Raw genomic sequence first — 16,543 nt, forward strand, 5'->3', positions numbered from 1 at the left:
CTAGAACAGAGCGTTTCACACCAAACCACTCTGAAGGACTTTTCTGAATGACAATTTAACAGTCAAGAAATTTGGAAAACTCTGTTGAATTCCCCTTTAACTAGCCTTTGTTGTTTTACCTTTCCCATAATTTTGTGTGTCAGCGACAAATTCAGGAGCGGCAGCATCGGCAGAGCGGAGTTTTAGGTTATCCATGACTATTTTAACTAAAGATTGTACCAAGACTGGAATTTTGTATAATAGAAATAGTCATTGCAGCTTTAATCCCATTTTAAACAGTGTAACTGTTACCTGTGTTTTGTTGTATGAACATCTGTATACTGCTGTTCAAACCATATATATATATATATATATACATATAGTATATTAGTGCTAGACAGAATAACATTTTGTTAACTTAAGGTTGATATATAGTTTTTCACCTGTAACAACATTTTTAATAATTGTACCATAGCTATTTCCTTTTCCCTTTAGTTCAATTCTGAAAAAGTTTCATAGCCCTTTAATAACCCTTAAATATAAAAGGCTCCTTTTCACAGCTCAATTTTAGCTGTTTGGCTAACTAACATTAGCTAAACAGCTGCAGGGTTTATTCACTGGGTTCTTTTTATTTGTTATTTTGGAAAAACAAGCACAAGGACTCTATTAACTCTGGAACATCTTCTTGTTCTATCAGAACAGTATGACTCTGATAGCTAATTTAGCTAAAGTAAGCTAACGTTCAAGCTAAGCAAATGCTTAGGTAACCTAGCCAACAACGTTAAATTGATCCTTGGAGGTTTTTGAGCTTTAAACCTTTTCTGCGGAGTGAAAAACAATCAGAAAGGAACTCGAAATAAATATTCAACACCCTGCGCCTGTAGCAAAACAATAACGCTAGCGTGCTAACACGGTTAGCTGGCTAACGCTACGTTAGCTGTTACCAAGAAAGGCTACCAAATAATTGAACTTACCACTCCGTATTTTTGTGATTTCCTGGCACTAGTCAGCTCCACACGCCTAAAAGAAAAGATAAACAGATAAATTAACGTTAGTGTTAGTCTCATGTAGAACTAGGCTGGGAAGCCGGCCGAGTTCCCGACGCTAACGCTGCTAAACCAGGACAGATTTACACACTGGACTGTATCGTCAACGCTGAGCTACTGAACTGTGGTACAGGATCTGTTAACGTCTCCATTAATCTGAAAACAACAATAAGAACAAAACTACTTTCCACCCCTGGGCGGCTTCAATGCTCTCTGTAAAATATGATGAGTTTCCGTTGAATTTTGAATTTCAACGGTCGCACCGGGCTCGCGCTGCAGCTGTTGTTTTTTGAATTTGGGCGCGCGGGCTGAGGTAGACAGCTGTAGCTGTTAATCTTATTCTCCAGGGTATATTTTGGTTTGTCCATCTGAATTTACATGACCAAATCGTAATGTAAATTATTCAGTAGCCACATGACATACATGTAAATTTTATTTTTATTTTATTTTATTATTTATTTTGTAAAAGTTCCCCTCAAATTAACAGAACACGTGTTGTATGATCACATATTGCTGTATGCTTACAATTTACTACTGAAAGCTAAAAATCTTAGATGCTCTTTGTATTTATTTTATAAAAATAATTTTTACAGAGCAGATCACTGAAGAGACGCCATCTGTTTATAGTTTAAAGCCCAGATTTGTGGAAAAATGGGTCGACTTTCAGTAGAACAAAAAACTGAGTTCAGCTTCTTTTATTATAAGGGTTTAAAGTAACATCACCCATCTATTTGACTGGAAAGAGACAGTTACAGCTCTCATACGACCCCCACCTTTTGATTGTAGCTTATGAAATATGAAAGTTATGAAGAATATGACGAAGTGCGTTTTGGAACCACCGGTGGTCCCAAGGAGTTGAAGAGGTTAATGCACTGGACTTACGAACTGATTTAGCCACATTAATTAAATTGAACTATATTTCACATAATCCTCTGCAACCCCTGCTGACTGAGGAAATGCATTTAAAACTCATCCCAGTACTGGGCTGCTGAAAAAAGACCATTAGGACCACTATTAAAAGCATTTTACTTAGTTAATTTGTATTGGCTTAATGGTTACTTACTATTAGAGACCAGTTCCCTGTAAGTTACATACCTTTAGATCCCATTAGGAAACCATCAATTGCGTCTGGAATCACAGGTCACCTGTTAAACCATTAGGATTCTTAACCTTGTGATATTAACCCTTTAAGACCCTGCGTCCATTGCAATGGACATCATGTGTTTTCTTGTTTATCATCTGATTTGCTGCACACAACACCAATTAAGACCTGTGGTCAATCAGAAAGGATGTTGAACAGCCAATCAAACAGCAGCTCAGCCCCTCCTATTGCATTGGGGAGAAAAAGGTGAAGAAGTGAGGCATAGCAGCACTCCAGCCAAAGAGGCATAGTAAGGGCTCATTTAAACTCTTGTAGAGCAGTTTTTCTCATGTTATGTGTTTGTTATGTTATGAAGTGATGGATTATGAGATTAAAAGTTCAAAAGCAATAATAACATAACAACACACGATTTTCCTAAGTCTTGTGGTCTGTTACAGTGGACAGTGGGCCTTGATGTGCATTGTTCATACATACACTTTGCATACACTTTGTGTATGTTTGAGGTAAGGGACAAAAAAATTTACAAAGATGTTTTTGTGCGCCGATGTTTTTGAGAAACCCTGTGCTAGCCTAAACAAATATGTTTTTAATCTGGGTTTAAACACCTATTCACATGAACCTACATGTGTCTTCTGAGTTTTGTGCAATGTTAATAATAGCAAATCCAAAAAATATGCTTTTTGGACATTATTTTACTTTTATATCCCATATGCAGATACATTTTAGGCCAAAACCTTATCTTAAAACTACTGTAAAACAACGTCTCAGACATCATGAGGTGTATTTATTAACCTAAGGCCTCCAGATCAACCGACCAACATTAAGCTGTATAATATTTTGTCAACATTGTCAATTCGCATAATAGACCACAAGAGGGCAGCACAATACTGCTTAAGCCCAACTCAGACTCCTGAAACTAAAAGTAGTAGCACAGAAGGCAAATTCAGTTCATTAAAACATATGGAAAATAGTAATATACATTTTCTTACCCCTAAAGACAACAGGCAGAGGCCATATTAAATATATTTTTAAAAATATTTTCAGAAAATAGCCGTAATAATTAAAGCCATGAGGTGCTCAGAACAACTTTTTCTTCATTCCATGAATGTCCCACATAGATTAAAGCTTTTTTTCACTAAAAGAAAACTTATATTACCCCATTTAGAAACTGCACTGACTCCCTGGATCTTTTAGAGGGAGATTTAAGCTCTGCTGCTGGTTTTTAAAGCTCTAAATGACCTTAAAGCTCCTGAATGTCTGTCTGTTTATGATCTTAGATCTGCAGATTCTGACCTTCTGAACTCCTTCAGTAAAACACAGAAAACGTGGAGAGACTCTTTCAGTTATTCTGCCTCTAAACTGTGGAGCTCAGTTCAGCTTTTATTAGACAGTCGAGCTCAGAGCTCACTTTTAATAAACATCTGAAAACTCCTGGTTTTTTTTTTTTTTGTTTATTTCTCTTCTACTTTTCCCTCCCCTATGTTTTCTGCTTTTGTCTGACACTGAAAAATGGATAACTTGAACTTAATGTCCGTTTTGAATAAATAACCAAAAGGATGGTCTTTGGCTTTTGGACAGTGCTCTGTGTCTTATGAATATGTGCCTTATAATTATAATGATAATTTTAAGTATGACGAAATGGAAAGGTTGAGGTAAAGAGTGTGCAGCTGGAAACAGCGGTCAGTCCTGGGATCTGAGAGGAGGTTCAGCTTTCTCTTTCTGGCACAACGGCATTCAGACTGAGCTCCCAGGTCCACCACCCTCCAGAATAGGAGTGTATGTGGGTCACAGAGCAGGAACACTGTACTTCAACAGCATCTCCTACACAAAGACCCTCCTGCACACAGCCCACACCACATTCACTCAGCCCCTCTACACTGGGTTCTGTGTTGGAGTGGGATCATCAATTAAACTACACCGATCAGGCATAACATTCTGACCACCTCCTTGTTTCTACACTCATTGTCCATTTTATCAGCTCCACTTACTATATAGGTGCACTTTGTAGTTCTACAGTTACAGACTGTAGTCCATCTGTTTCTCTGATACTTTGTTAGCCCCCTTTTACCCTGTTCTTCAGTGGTCAGGACCCCCATGGACCCTCACAGAGCAGGTACTATTTGGGTGGTGGATCATTCTCAGCACTGCAGTAACACTGACGTGGTGGTGGTGTGTTAGTGTGTGTTGTGCTGGTATGAGTGGATCAGACACAGCAGTGCTGCTGGAGTTTTTAAACACTGTGTCCACTCACTGTCCACTCTATTAGACACTCCTACCTTGTCAGTCCACCTCGTAGATGTCAGAGACGATAGCTCATCTGCTGCTGCACAGTTTGCATTGGTCATCCTCTAGTCCTTCATCAGTGGTCACATGACGCTGCCCACAGGACACTGTTGGCTGGATGTTTTTGGTTGGTGGACTATTCTCAGTCCAGCTGTGACACTGAGGTGTTTAAAAACTCCAGCAGCACTGCTGTGTCTGATCCACTCAGACCAGCGCAACACACACTAACACACCACCACCATGTCAGTGTTACTGCAGTGCTGAGAATGATCCACCACCCAAATAGTACCTGCTCTGTGAGGGTCCATGGGGGTCCTGACCACTGAAGAACAGGGTAAAAGGGGGCTAACAAAGTATGCAGAGAAACAGATGGACTACAGTCTGTAACTGTAGAACTACAAAGTGCACCTATATAGTAAGTGGAGCTGATTAAATGGACAATGAGTGTAGAAACAAGGAGGTGGTCATAATGTTATGCCTGATCGGTGTATATGACTCAATAATGAAATATAGATAAAGACTTAAATTTATTTAACATTACATGAAATGGAAATTCATAGATCTGCTGCTAGGCTAGTTAGTGCTAGCACCTACAAACCCGAAAAGTGGTACAGCTTTGTTCAACAGCTAATTTTACCAAATATACTTCTAAATCCAGAAAAAGTGGATATTCTGGTCTTATTGGCCAAAAAACTGGACCTTAATTCATAGAAAATAATCGCAACTTAAATCGCAGTCGCTATATTAATCAAAAAATAAAATTAGATATTCCATAGAGTTTGCATGTTCTCCCGGCGTCTGTGTGGATTTCCTCCCACTGTCCAAAGACGTGCAGTGAGGCCAGTTGGAGATGCTACATTGCCCCTTGATGAGTGTGTGTTTGTGTGTGTTTGTGAATGTATGTGTCTACATATCTGCCCCGTGATGGACTGGTGGCCTGCCCAGGGTGTTTCCTGCTTTCTGCCCAATGACTGCTGGCTCCAGCACCCCCCGCAGCCCAGGAGGATAAGCGGCTTGGATAATGTGGGTATGGTTTGTTAACTATGTTTTTTTATGTTATCTCTATTTGATTTTTCATTCATTAAGTTATTTTATTTCTGCAATTTTAACAGTTTATGCTGATTTGAAGTATAATTACTATTTTTATTTTTAGCATTTGATATGTTTTTACAGTATAATGTTTCCAATCACAGGTACAGGTAAAATTTTTCATTCAAGTTACAAACAATGTAATGTTTCCACAAAAGTGAACAGTGGTTTTAAGGTCTGATTGTGCACCTTAAATAAGTTTTTCCAGGTGAAAAGTTTGTATTTGTACCTTTTCATAACCGAATGTTTTAAACAGAACAGTAAAATAAAAGCCTGGAGACGAGACGGGGTGTGTGGAGTCAGTACAGTTTAGAACATATCATTTCAGTGGATTATGGTTCAGTTATGTTCCCTGACTAAAGGTACTCAGATGGACCCCTGAGGGTCCCACCCCAGAGACGAGAGGGGAACTGACCCAGTGACAGTTTAGTAACTTTTTTATGAGAGTGTAAAAATAGTCATGGCAATATACAGGTGCTGCATTTTGATTCCTTAACAAGCTTGTAATTCAGCAAAATTCAGAGGAAAAATGTCCCCGGGATAAATCCTGTCAGGTTAGGGACAATTTCGTGAACCACACAGCATAATGGTGGTGATTTTCAAAAGCTTTATTCATTTTTCTCACAGAGAAAACCAGCTTAGACCCGGAGTTCCTAATATGGGCGTGACGTCGACTGTATAATGATGCACAACATCAGAGCTCTATTTATTAGCCGTCTGTATGTACAGCCTTCTGATAAACACTCCTACACTAAAAAACAGCACTGTTAGAAGAAAACAGCATAGGCCAGCGTGGCTGGTCACCAGCATACCAGCATATGTTGTGTTTTGGATGCTAGTATGCTGGTCAGCCGGCATGACCTTTATGATTATGTTATTGTAATGGAGTGTAACTGGACTGTTTATGAACATGCTATGAATGTTTCATGTAGTCTCTGTAAAGCATGACCCTTTGAGTGGATGCTGTGTTTTAGGCTGTGGATTTTCTAGTGAATTCACGCTAGTTGCTCCAGGCTAGCCACACTAGTCCATGTAGTGAACTCATACAATGTCAATATGATAGAATATAGATTATAAGAACTCGTGCCTTTTACCTCTACATTCGGTATTATGTGCTATTGCATTGAGCTAAATGAGAAAAGATGCTACTGCATTATATACAATAGTATAGTACTTTGTTAAACGCTCTGGGAGTTTTATTCTGTTTTAAAGTTATGAAATCTTTCTTTATAAAATTTATAAAATTGCTTATTTACCTTTTTTTTCAGTCTCTAGAGCTTTCATACTTCATCCGAATCAAATTACAGTACTGTAAAGACTGTAAAAACAAACTGCTTCTGCTTATTTGTTAAACATGCAGGATTTACTTTACTAGACATGTAATAACCAACATGTCCAGCAGAGTGTGCTGTTATCATGCGACCAGGGCCATCACCGATCTACGGAGAGTTCTCTTTTCCTTCTCTGTGTGAATATTATACATTACAGTGTCTCTTTTTTTCCACAAAAATGTCCCAAAGACTGACCATTGCAGAAGACTACCATCAGCTGGACCATGATCAGGAGGAAAATGCTGCAGAACATTGCAGACAGGGATAGAGTAGGAGAGAGGCCATTTTATTAGAAACCTCTCTCAGAGCATAACCTGAGTGGAAGCACAAGGTAGATGTTTCTAATAAAGTGGCGACCATGAGTTGCAGATAAATTACATTCATAAAAAGATGCTTTTGAAATTGTATTCATGGGTATTGATAGTAGATATTGAATTATTCATAGTGGTTGCTGAATGATTTATACTAGTTTAGGAATAATTCATATTAGATACTGAATGATTCATACTGGAAATTGAATAATGCCTATCTACAGTCAAATATTCAGTATCCACTATAAACTATACAGTATCCACTATGAATTATTTAGTAGCTACTATGAATGATTAAGTATCCACTATGAATTATTCAGTATCCACTATGAATTATTTAGTAGCTACTATGAATGATTAAGTATCCACTATGAATTATTCAGTATCCACTATGAATTATTTAGTAGCTACTATAAATTATTAAGTATCCACTATGAATTATTAAGTATCCACTATGAATTATTTAGTAGCTACTATGAATTATTAAGTATCCACTATGAATTATTCAGTATCCACTATGAATTATTCAGTAGGTACTATGAATGATTAAGTATCCACTATGAATTATTTAGTAGCTACTATGAATTATTAAGTATCCACTATGAATTATTTAGTAGCTACTATGAATTATTAAGTATCCACTATGAATTATTTAGTAGCTACTATGAATTATTCAATATCCACTAAGAATTATTCGGTATCTAATATAAATTATTCAGTAGCTACTATGAATTATTCAGTATCTACTATGAATTATTCAGTAACCACTATGAATTATTTAGTATACTGTGAATTATTCTGCATTCACTATGAATTATTCAGTAGCTACTATGAATTATTCAGTAGCTACTATGAATCATCCACTATGGATTATTCCTCAACTAGAATAAATTATTCAGTCTGCACTATGAATTTTTCAGCTACTACTATGATACAACTCCAACCTACAACTCCAGTTTTCTTCATGTTATTCAGTAACTACTATGAATTATTCCTCAACTAATATAAACTAATAATTTACAGCGGATACTGAATCATTACACTGAATTATTAATAAGTGAAGGTTCCCAAGAAACAAGATGATAAAAAATAAACAATGAAACGGAGCCCTTATGTTAAAACATTACAAAATGCAGGAGAGATTTCTGAAAGTCTTGAGTAGACGAGGGAAGGGAGGAAGGGAGGAAGGGAGGAAGGGAAGAGGTCGCTGGTTAACTGAACGTACCCTCAGGGCGGGGCTTGGGAGGACTTCCTCCTCCGGCTCAGTCTGTGCTGCTTAAAAAAGAAGTTTTAAAAACATTTTGAAACTCCAGGTGCTTTAAATACAAAATATCGTCTGAAAATGAACTTATTATTTAACGAAAATGGAAAAACATCGACGTTTGAAAAGGACGGAATCCTCGAGTAGCCGTATGAGCGACGCGATTGGTTGACGCGAAAAGACTGGCAGTTTTCACTCCGTATGCCCCGCCCACCGTGCGTCCGGGATGACAGACTTTTGGTCTACGGCTGAAGTTCAGTTCTCCGGTTTTAACGTGACAGTCCGGCTGATTTTCCACCAAAAACTACCGCCTGGAGACTCTGCGAGGCGTCTGACGGAGGACTGGCTGCTCGAGTTGGTGTAAAAGCGCCTCTGGCAACTTATATTTGTAGTTTTGGGGAAGTGTTTCGGTTACAGTGTGACCATTCACGCCTGTACAGATTTGTTTCGGTGTTGCTTCTCTCGTCTAGTCAACGCTGGTAAAGTTTCTATTAGTATAACAGCTGACCGTTTGGGTTCGTTGAGCTTAAGGGGGTCAGTATAGCCCACTACTGGAGTCTGAGTAAAGCCTACAGCCACGTTTTACCATTAACCCGACGTACAGATTCTACGTTAATGAATGAATTAAGCAATTAATGTGAGTTAACTGCTGAATTAGCTTAGTGTTGGGTGAAAAACAAATACTTACCCTTTTCTAGAAGGAAAACACCACTGTTTATGAATTTCAGCTTGACTGGAGAATATGGGGGACAGGTCCAGTTCAGGTGAGGTGAATGACAGTAAGTGTTGTGTGGACGACCGTCTAAAGAACCCCATCCCAAACGACAGCCAAGTAGAAAGCAGTGCACCTCTCCAGAACGCAGCCACCACTCATTTGTACAAGAGGAGATGGCTGATAGTGTGTCTGTTCAGCTCCTATTCCCTCTGCAACGCCTATCAGTGGATCCAGTACGGGATCATCAACAACATCTTCATGAGGTTCTACGGCGTGGACTCCTTCACCATTGACTGGATGTCCATGATCTACATGCTCACCTACATTCCGCTCATCTTCCCCGTGACGTGGCTCCTGGACAAGAAGGGCCTGAGGGTCATAGCGGTGGTGGCCACGGCATCGAACTGCGCAGGAACATGGATCAAGGTGGCCAGCGCCAGACCGGACCTTTTCGCCGTCACGTTCTTAGGACAGGTCGTCTGTTCGGTGGCCCAGGTGTTTATCCTTGGGATGCCCTCACGCATTGCATCGGTGTGGTTCGGGTCCAAGGAGGTGTCCACCGCATGCTCCATTGGAGTCTTTGGAAATCAGGTATGTTGAGCTGACCAGGTCAGTGGTCACCTACCCTGCTCCTGGAGACCTTCCAGAGTTATTCATTGCTGCCAAGCCTAAAGTACCAAAAGTACATCGTATAGCAGTGCGAATAATTACGGCAGGCACTTTTGAGGGGTATATATATCTCCATAGATATCTCTAGAGGCGGGGGATATGGCCAAAATATAATGTCGTGATACTTTAAGAAATTTTCACAATACATGTCACAATATTTATTATTTTTGACATCTGATCAGTTGGAACCGAAAAAAAGGGCCTATATTTTTAAAAATACTATCAAGAATTGTTAACACCATGATTTTTATTTAACATTTGGTACCGAATCTAGTTAGAAACAAGTGGTTAGTCAGAGATATACACAATATGTGACATAATTTATCACGATAACAATATATTGTCATATTGCCCAGCCGTAGATATCTCTATAAGTTTTTCCATAAAGAAGCATTGACCAATAGAGTGGGACGCTCTGGAGCAGCTGCACTTAACCCTAAGGTCCCCAGGCCCAATGACAAGCATGAGCCAGTGGGGTATAAAGCCCCCCAGCATTGGGCTGTGGAGCAGTGGAACAGTGTTCTCTGGAATGATGGAGCACCATTCAGTAACTTTGGGATGAGTTGGAGTGATCCAGAACTGACCATTCGACATCAGTATCTGACCTCACTAATGCTCGACCAAATCCTCACAGCAATGTTCCAACATCTAATGTAAAGCCTTCCTAGAAGAGTAGAGACTGTTACTGCAGCACAAACTCACTATTAACACCTTAATTTCAGAAGAAACACTGTCTACGAACCCTTGGACACAGAGTTAATTTACCAAGGCTTCCAGTAAAACTGGATGGTGTTGTAGGTCCAACCTAAACCTTCAATACCTAATTCAGACAATAAAGGGCTTCACTACACAGTTAGATGAACCAGGTATGTAAGATTTGGGTCGAAAGTGAAACCTGTGGAGAGGTAGTTGGTGACCAGGCCGATTTTGTTTATATGTTTTCAGACTGAGCTTGTAATAATTTCATGCTCATTCATAACCTTGATTATATGCACAGCCTTTACAGGTTACATGACATGGTTAGAATTAAACATGGTTCAAAGATCAAATGTAATGCAGTAGTCAGCAAACATGGAATGCCACGTGTATATGTATACATACACACACACAAACATATGTATATGTGTGTGTATATATGTGTATACATATATGTATATATATATTTACATATATGTATATATATATATATATATATGTATGTATATGCGTAAACCTACTTTACTTTGAATATAAATCAATGTAACCATTTACGTACAATGTAAAGAGCAACAGTCATTTTCAAATTATGTAGAAAAAATTACGAGAAATTATGAGAAAAAATTACAAAAATGGAGATATGAGGTTTTGTTCCAACAGCAGTGACACATACATCCCGATTGAGATGAGTTAAAGTCTGATTGTTAGCCTAATAGTAAGTATTGATTTCAGTGTAGTATTGGAAAATAGAAAAGAATATAAGATAAAATAAAATAAGAGTGTAAAATGAACGGAAATGTAAAACTGTGTGGCTGATATGCTCTCAGGCTTTTGCGTCAGCATATGTACGTCAAAAGTATCAGAATGCAGGCAGTAAATATTATTTTAGAATAAATGTACAGAGCTTGTCTGTAAGCTGAAGACTTTGTGAAGAAAGTGGTTGGCTGTTCCTGGTATCTACAAGGACCACCACACACAGTCATGGCCAAAACTGATAACTGACCGGTGGTTTATGTTTCAGTACATTCCATCCAAAGCCACAGCCCTTTTTAATCATACAGTATTTCAGCGAAGGAGTTTGTGGACACTCCTGTTTACGGGCCTTGATGTGGGCTTAAGGCCAGCAAGTTAAATGTTAACGATAATTGTATTTGTTGATTGAACTTGATGAGTTAATTAGGAGCGATTCTCTTTTGTGAGAGATGTTATATAAAGAGATATAAAGGCTAGCAAGAGCTAGTTTTATGAGCCGTGGGAAAAAAGGAATATTATTTCTGCCAGTATGAACGTATGGCCTCGGTTTGCTCTCTCAGGTGATAGTTGGTGTTAAAAGCCTAAATAATTCAGTAGCACAAACATTTAGCAGCAAGTGGAGGATTACATTTGAAAATGTGTTGTATAAAAAAGCTGGGGGGACAGGGCTTGTTTTTGTGTTGGATGAGTATCAAAGGCAGCCTCTTCAGCTGAGCTAAGACTACAGGAATGGGGGCTTAAAAGCTTTTTACTTGATGATTAGATCAGTTATTAAAAACAGAAAAGCATTAACAGCAGTAACAGCAGCCTTCAGGCTACCCCACATGGTTACCTGATTTATAAGCTGTAAACATGCAATTTATTAAACCTACAGCAACAAACTACCAAACTGTACCAAAAACTACCAAACCACAAAGAGAATAACCAAACCATACCAAAAGCTACCAAACCACACTGAGAATAAGCCACACCATGCAAAAAACTACCAAACCACACCAAGACAAAGCAAACCAACCCAGAATAACCAAACCATACCAAAACTACCGAACAACACCAAGAATAATCAAACCACACAGAGAATAACCCAAACCTTGCCAAAAACTACCAAACCACACCAAGAATAACCAAATCATACCAAAAACTACCAAACCATACCAAGAATAACCAAACCATACCAAAAACTACCAAACCACACCAAGAATAACCAAACCATACCAAAAACTACCAAACCACACCAAGAATAACCAAACCATACCAAAAACTACCAAACCACACCAAGAATAACCAAACCATACCAAAAACTGCCAAACCACACCAAGAATAACCAAACCATACCAAAAACAACCAAACCACACCAAGAATAAGCAAACCATACCAAAAACTATTAAACCCTAAATTGTCCGAAAAAAAGTTACTGTTGAAGTAAATTTTTTATTCATGAAGGTACAAACAATGTAAATTTACCCCCAAAAAGTACAACAGTGGTTTGAAGGTCCACCTGCAGACCTTAAATAAGTTCTTAAATGGGGTAAAAGTGCGTGTTAGTACATCTTCATCACCTAATGTTCTAAAACAGAACATTAACAAAAGGCCTGGAGACGAGACGGGGTGTGTGGAGTCAACAGGACAGCAATGAATAATGGTACAATTATGTCCCCTAACAAAAAGTACTGAGGACGTCCGCTCGATGGTTCCACCCCAGTGACAAGAGGGTACCGCCCCAGTGAGTTTAGTGCCAAGAATTAACAAACCATACCAAGAACAGCCTAACAGGATCAAACCACACCAAGAAAACACAAACCACAGAACAAAGTTTCAGCCCAGAAAGCTTGTTTGTTGTCCGGTTTAAGCAGGTGCAGCAGGTAGTTCGTTGGTATATTACACAGTGTCACGAGCCTAGGCGGAATATTTAATTCACGAGGGAGGGGTTGATGGTGGAGCGTGTGCTAGCTTCACCATTGGGAGGTCATAAAGAGACAAATCTTGGCCAGCACTTGGCTCACACTGATGCCCTGCTGCTGAATAATGATACTTTTGGGCTTTTCTCAATGTTTGCTTCCCTATTTGACTCAACCATTTCCTTATAAATATCAATATTATATTGTAATAACACTAATATTATCTTGTACATGGACATATACACTGATCAGGCATAACATTACGACCACCTCCTTGTTTCTACGCTCATTGTCCATTTTATCAGCTCCACTTACTCTATAGGAGCACTTTGTAGTTCTACAGTTACAGACTGTAGTCCATCTGTTTCTCTGATACTTTGTTAGCCCCCTTTTACCCTGTTCTTCAGTGGTCAGGACCCCCATGGACCCTCACAGAGCAGGTACTATTTGGGTGGTGGATCATTCTCAGCACTGCAGTAACACTGACGTGGTGGTGGTGTGTTAGTGTGTGTTGCGCTGGTCTGAGTGGATCAGACACAGCAGTGCTGCTGGAGTTTTTAAACACCTCAGTGTCACTGCTGGACTGAGAACAGTCCACTATCCAAATAGTACCTGCTCTGTGAGGGTCCATGGGGTCCTGACCACTGAAGAACAGAGTAAAAGGGGGCTAACAAAGTATCAGAGAAACAGATGGACTACAGTCTGTAACTGTAGAACTACAAAGTGCACCTATATAGTAAGTGGAGCTGATAAAATGGACAGTGAGCGTAGAAACAAGGAGGTGGTCAGAATGTTATGCCTGATCAGTGTAGAATCTAGTTATTATATTATTGTAGCAACAGCTTAGTTCTGTATTGGTTGTCATAAACCATTGAAACCTTAATATTGCAGGGTTAATTTTGTTCATATGTTTGTGTAGAAATCATTTATAAAGCTGTTATAGTGCACATTGTGTTAGTTGACTGGTAGAACAGGGTGTTGTTAACATGCCTGCAGCTGATGTGAACAAAGTGGGCATGTTAACTTTCACCAGCCTTAGTAAATATTTAATGGGATGAAAGAGAAAAACACCTCATTAGCATTTAAATACTTTCAGTTCTGCTAAACTGAAGTTACAGAAGTAGTGGCTGATAGCAGGAGGCTCTTGGTGGAAACTTCACAGTTCAAAGTGTCACTAGCATGTGACTTTTTTCATTCCATACATTTTGTTGAGCTTTTTTTCTGCTTTTTTTGTCATTTTGTTGCTTTATTCTGTCATTGTTCCATTTTATTTTGCCTCTGTAAATTATTTTTAACTTTTTTAAGGTCTTCATATTTCTAGTAGTGTTTAAATAGGTGTCAATCTGTACAGTTTACTCATATAAAATGTTTTTTTATGTAACTTAGCTTTACTCCAGCCTTATACAGCTGTGTAAAGCTGGGATACATGAAGTCTAGTATAATATGTTTTTTTGTATTAACTTTATAGAAACAGATATATTTGGCAATTATGTAAAATCCATATTCTGTATGACTGCATTCATACAGAACTTACAAGTCTTTAAAAATTGTCACAATAAAGCCCATACGCTTATTTCCATTGTGGTCCTCATGAAGATATCAAGATGACACATTGTAATAGTCAAGCAAGAACAATGAATTTTAAAAATTGCTTTAAAATAATACAGATTCGCAATATCACATTTAATTTCACTAGCCCTGTCATGCTCACATTTGTTTTTCACTTTGTTTTGTTAGACTTGCTGGCCTAGAAAGGCATCTGAACAGACTGTTTGTGGATGAAATATAGTACAAATACATTTCTGATATTATGTGAAGTAATCAGTGTGATTAGCAAAGGAAAATATAACAGTAAAGAAAACTAAACTGGATAATTTGCTGTTGCTGTTAATCATTTCAATGGTAGAAGTGTTTGAAATGGTTATTAAGTCTCTGACCCCAGTAAGAGAACAAACACACTATTATACTACAGTCTTCTCCAAAAGGCTAATTCTTTTGTATTTGCTATGCACTGAAAACATTTGGGTTTGAGATCAAAATATGAATATGAGACAAAAGATTTTCTCATATTAACATCTAGATGTGTTAAACAACTTAAAACATGGTGCATTTTGGTTTGAACCCACCGATAAGTCAGCAGAAATGTTGAAACGTGACTAACAGGTGTTTCTTGTTGCCCAGTTGTTGCACAAGCATTGAGCAGAGCCTATACAATGAATTATAATTTAAAGAATGAAACCACTGGTGTACTAACAACCAGACACCGAACAGGTCGGACAAGGGAAACAAGAGCAGTTGATGACAGGAACATTGTGAGAGCTGTGAAGAAAAATCTTAAAACTACAGTCAGTGACATCCCAACACCCTCCATAGGACAGGGGTGAAGGTTTCACAATCCACCGTCTGGAGAAGAATTTGAGAGCAGAAATATAGAGGTCATACCACAAGATGTAAATCATCAGCAGTAAGAATTGGAAGGCTGGATTGGAATTTGCAAAGAAATACAGAGATGAGCCACAGAAATTCTAGAACAGAGTTTTATGGACTGATGAGACCAAGAATAACCTCTACCAAAGTGATGCGATCTGCTCATGATCCAAAACATACAAGCTCATCAATCAAGCATTGCTGTTCTTATACTTTCCTCCCCCAAACACTGTGTGGTCCTTCATCAAAGGTAATAAAAGCTGAAAATCTATCTTATCACATTTGTCTTTTTATCTCAAACCCAAATGTGTATAGCAAAAACAAAAAAAATTGGCTTTGCAGTTTCAATACTTTTGGAGGAGATTGTACACGTAGTTTATTAAATTTTTATTTTTATTTTATACCTGTATTCTGAAATATTTTGGTAACAAACTATAGTGTAATGTTATAAAATCCATTTTTAAAACCTTCATTTGTATATTGTTTTGCCCTGTTGGCCCTCGGCCCACCACAAACATTATACTTTGGCCTCCAAAGACAAGCTTGGCCTCCCCTTGCATAAAGCTTTGAGGTAAACATTATTTTTCCTGCTGCGAGATGTTATTGTAACTGCTTTCTTAATCTGTAACTGAATGCAGTGTTTACATTGAGTTATACCTTTAGTTCTAAAGGACTTAACTAATTTATTATTTAAAGTTCTGTAAAGTTTTACAGTGTGGTTGTTCTTGTCTCTAGACTCTCCACACAAATTGAACCCAAAATTTGCTAAACTACAGATCCAGCTTGCAGATTGTAGCTCTTTGCTGCTGTTCAGGACTGAACTAACATGGTCCAAATACAAGAAGGAACCGAGACTGTATCTTAAACTGATCCACACTGCACCTTATTATTACATTGTGTCCACACATACATTTGATTACTGTGTTCATCACTAAACTCATTGGCAGTGCTGAAAATATTGGAATCTTATCAGTATTGGCATG

The 16,543-nt window shown here is 38.4% G+C and overlaps 1 protein-coding gene across 2 annotated transcripts in view; it reads left to right on the forward strand.

Moving 5' to 3' along the window:
* Nucleotides 1-8,642: 8,642 nt before the first annotated feature.
* Nucleotides 8,643-16,543, forward strand: part of flvcr2b (FLVCR heme transporter 2b) — a 37,378-nt gene continuing 29,477 nt past the window's right edge. For both annotated transcript variants that reach the window (XM_036582474.1, XM_036582475.1), the window contains exon 1: nucleotides 8,643-9,708. In XM_036582474.1, the coding sequence (XP_036438367.1) occupies nucleotides 9,145-9,708 (564 nt within the window). In that variant the 5' untranslated portion in view covers nucleotides 8,643-9,144. The remainder of the gene's footprint in view (nucleotides 9,709-16,543) is intronic.

The sequence above is a fragment of the Colossoma macropomum genome, unplaced genomic scaffold, assembly GCF_904425465.1.
Source record: "Colossoma macropomum unplaced genomic scaffold, Colossoma_macropomum, whole genome shotgun sequence".
Taxonomy (NCBI): Eukaryota; Metazoa; Chordata; class Actinopteri; order Characiformes; family Serrasalmidae; genus Colossoma; species Colossoma macropomum.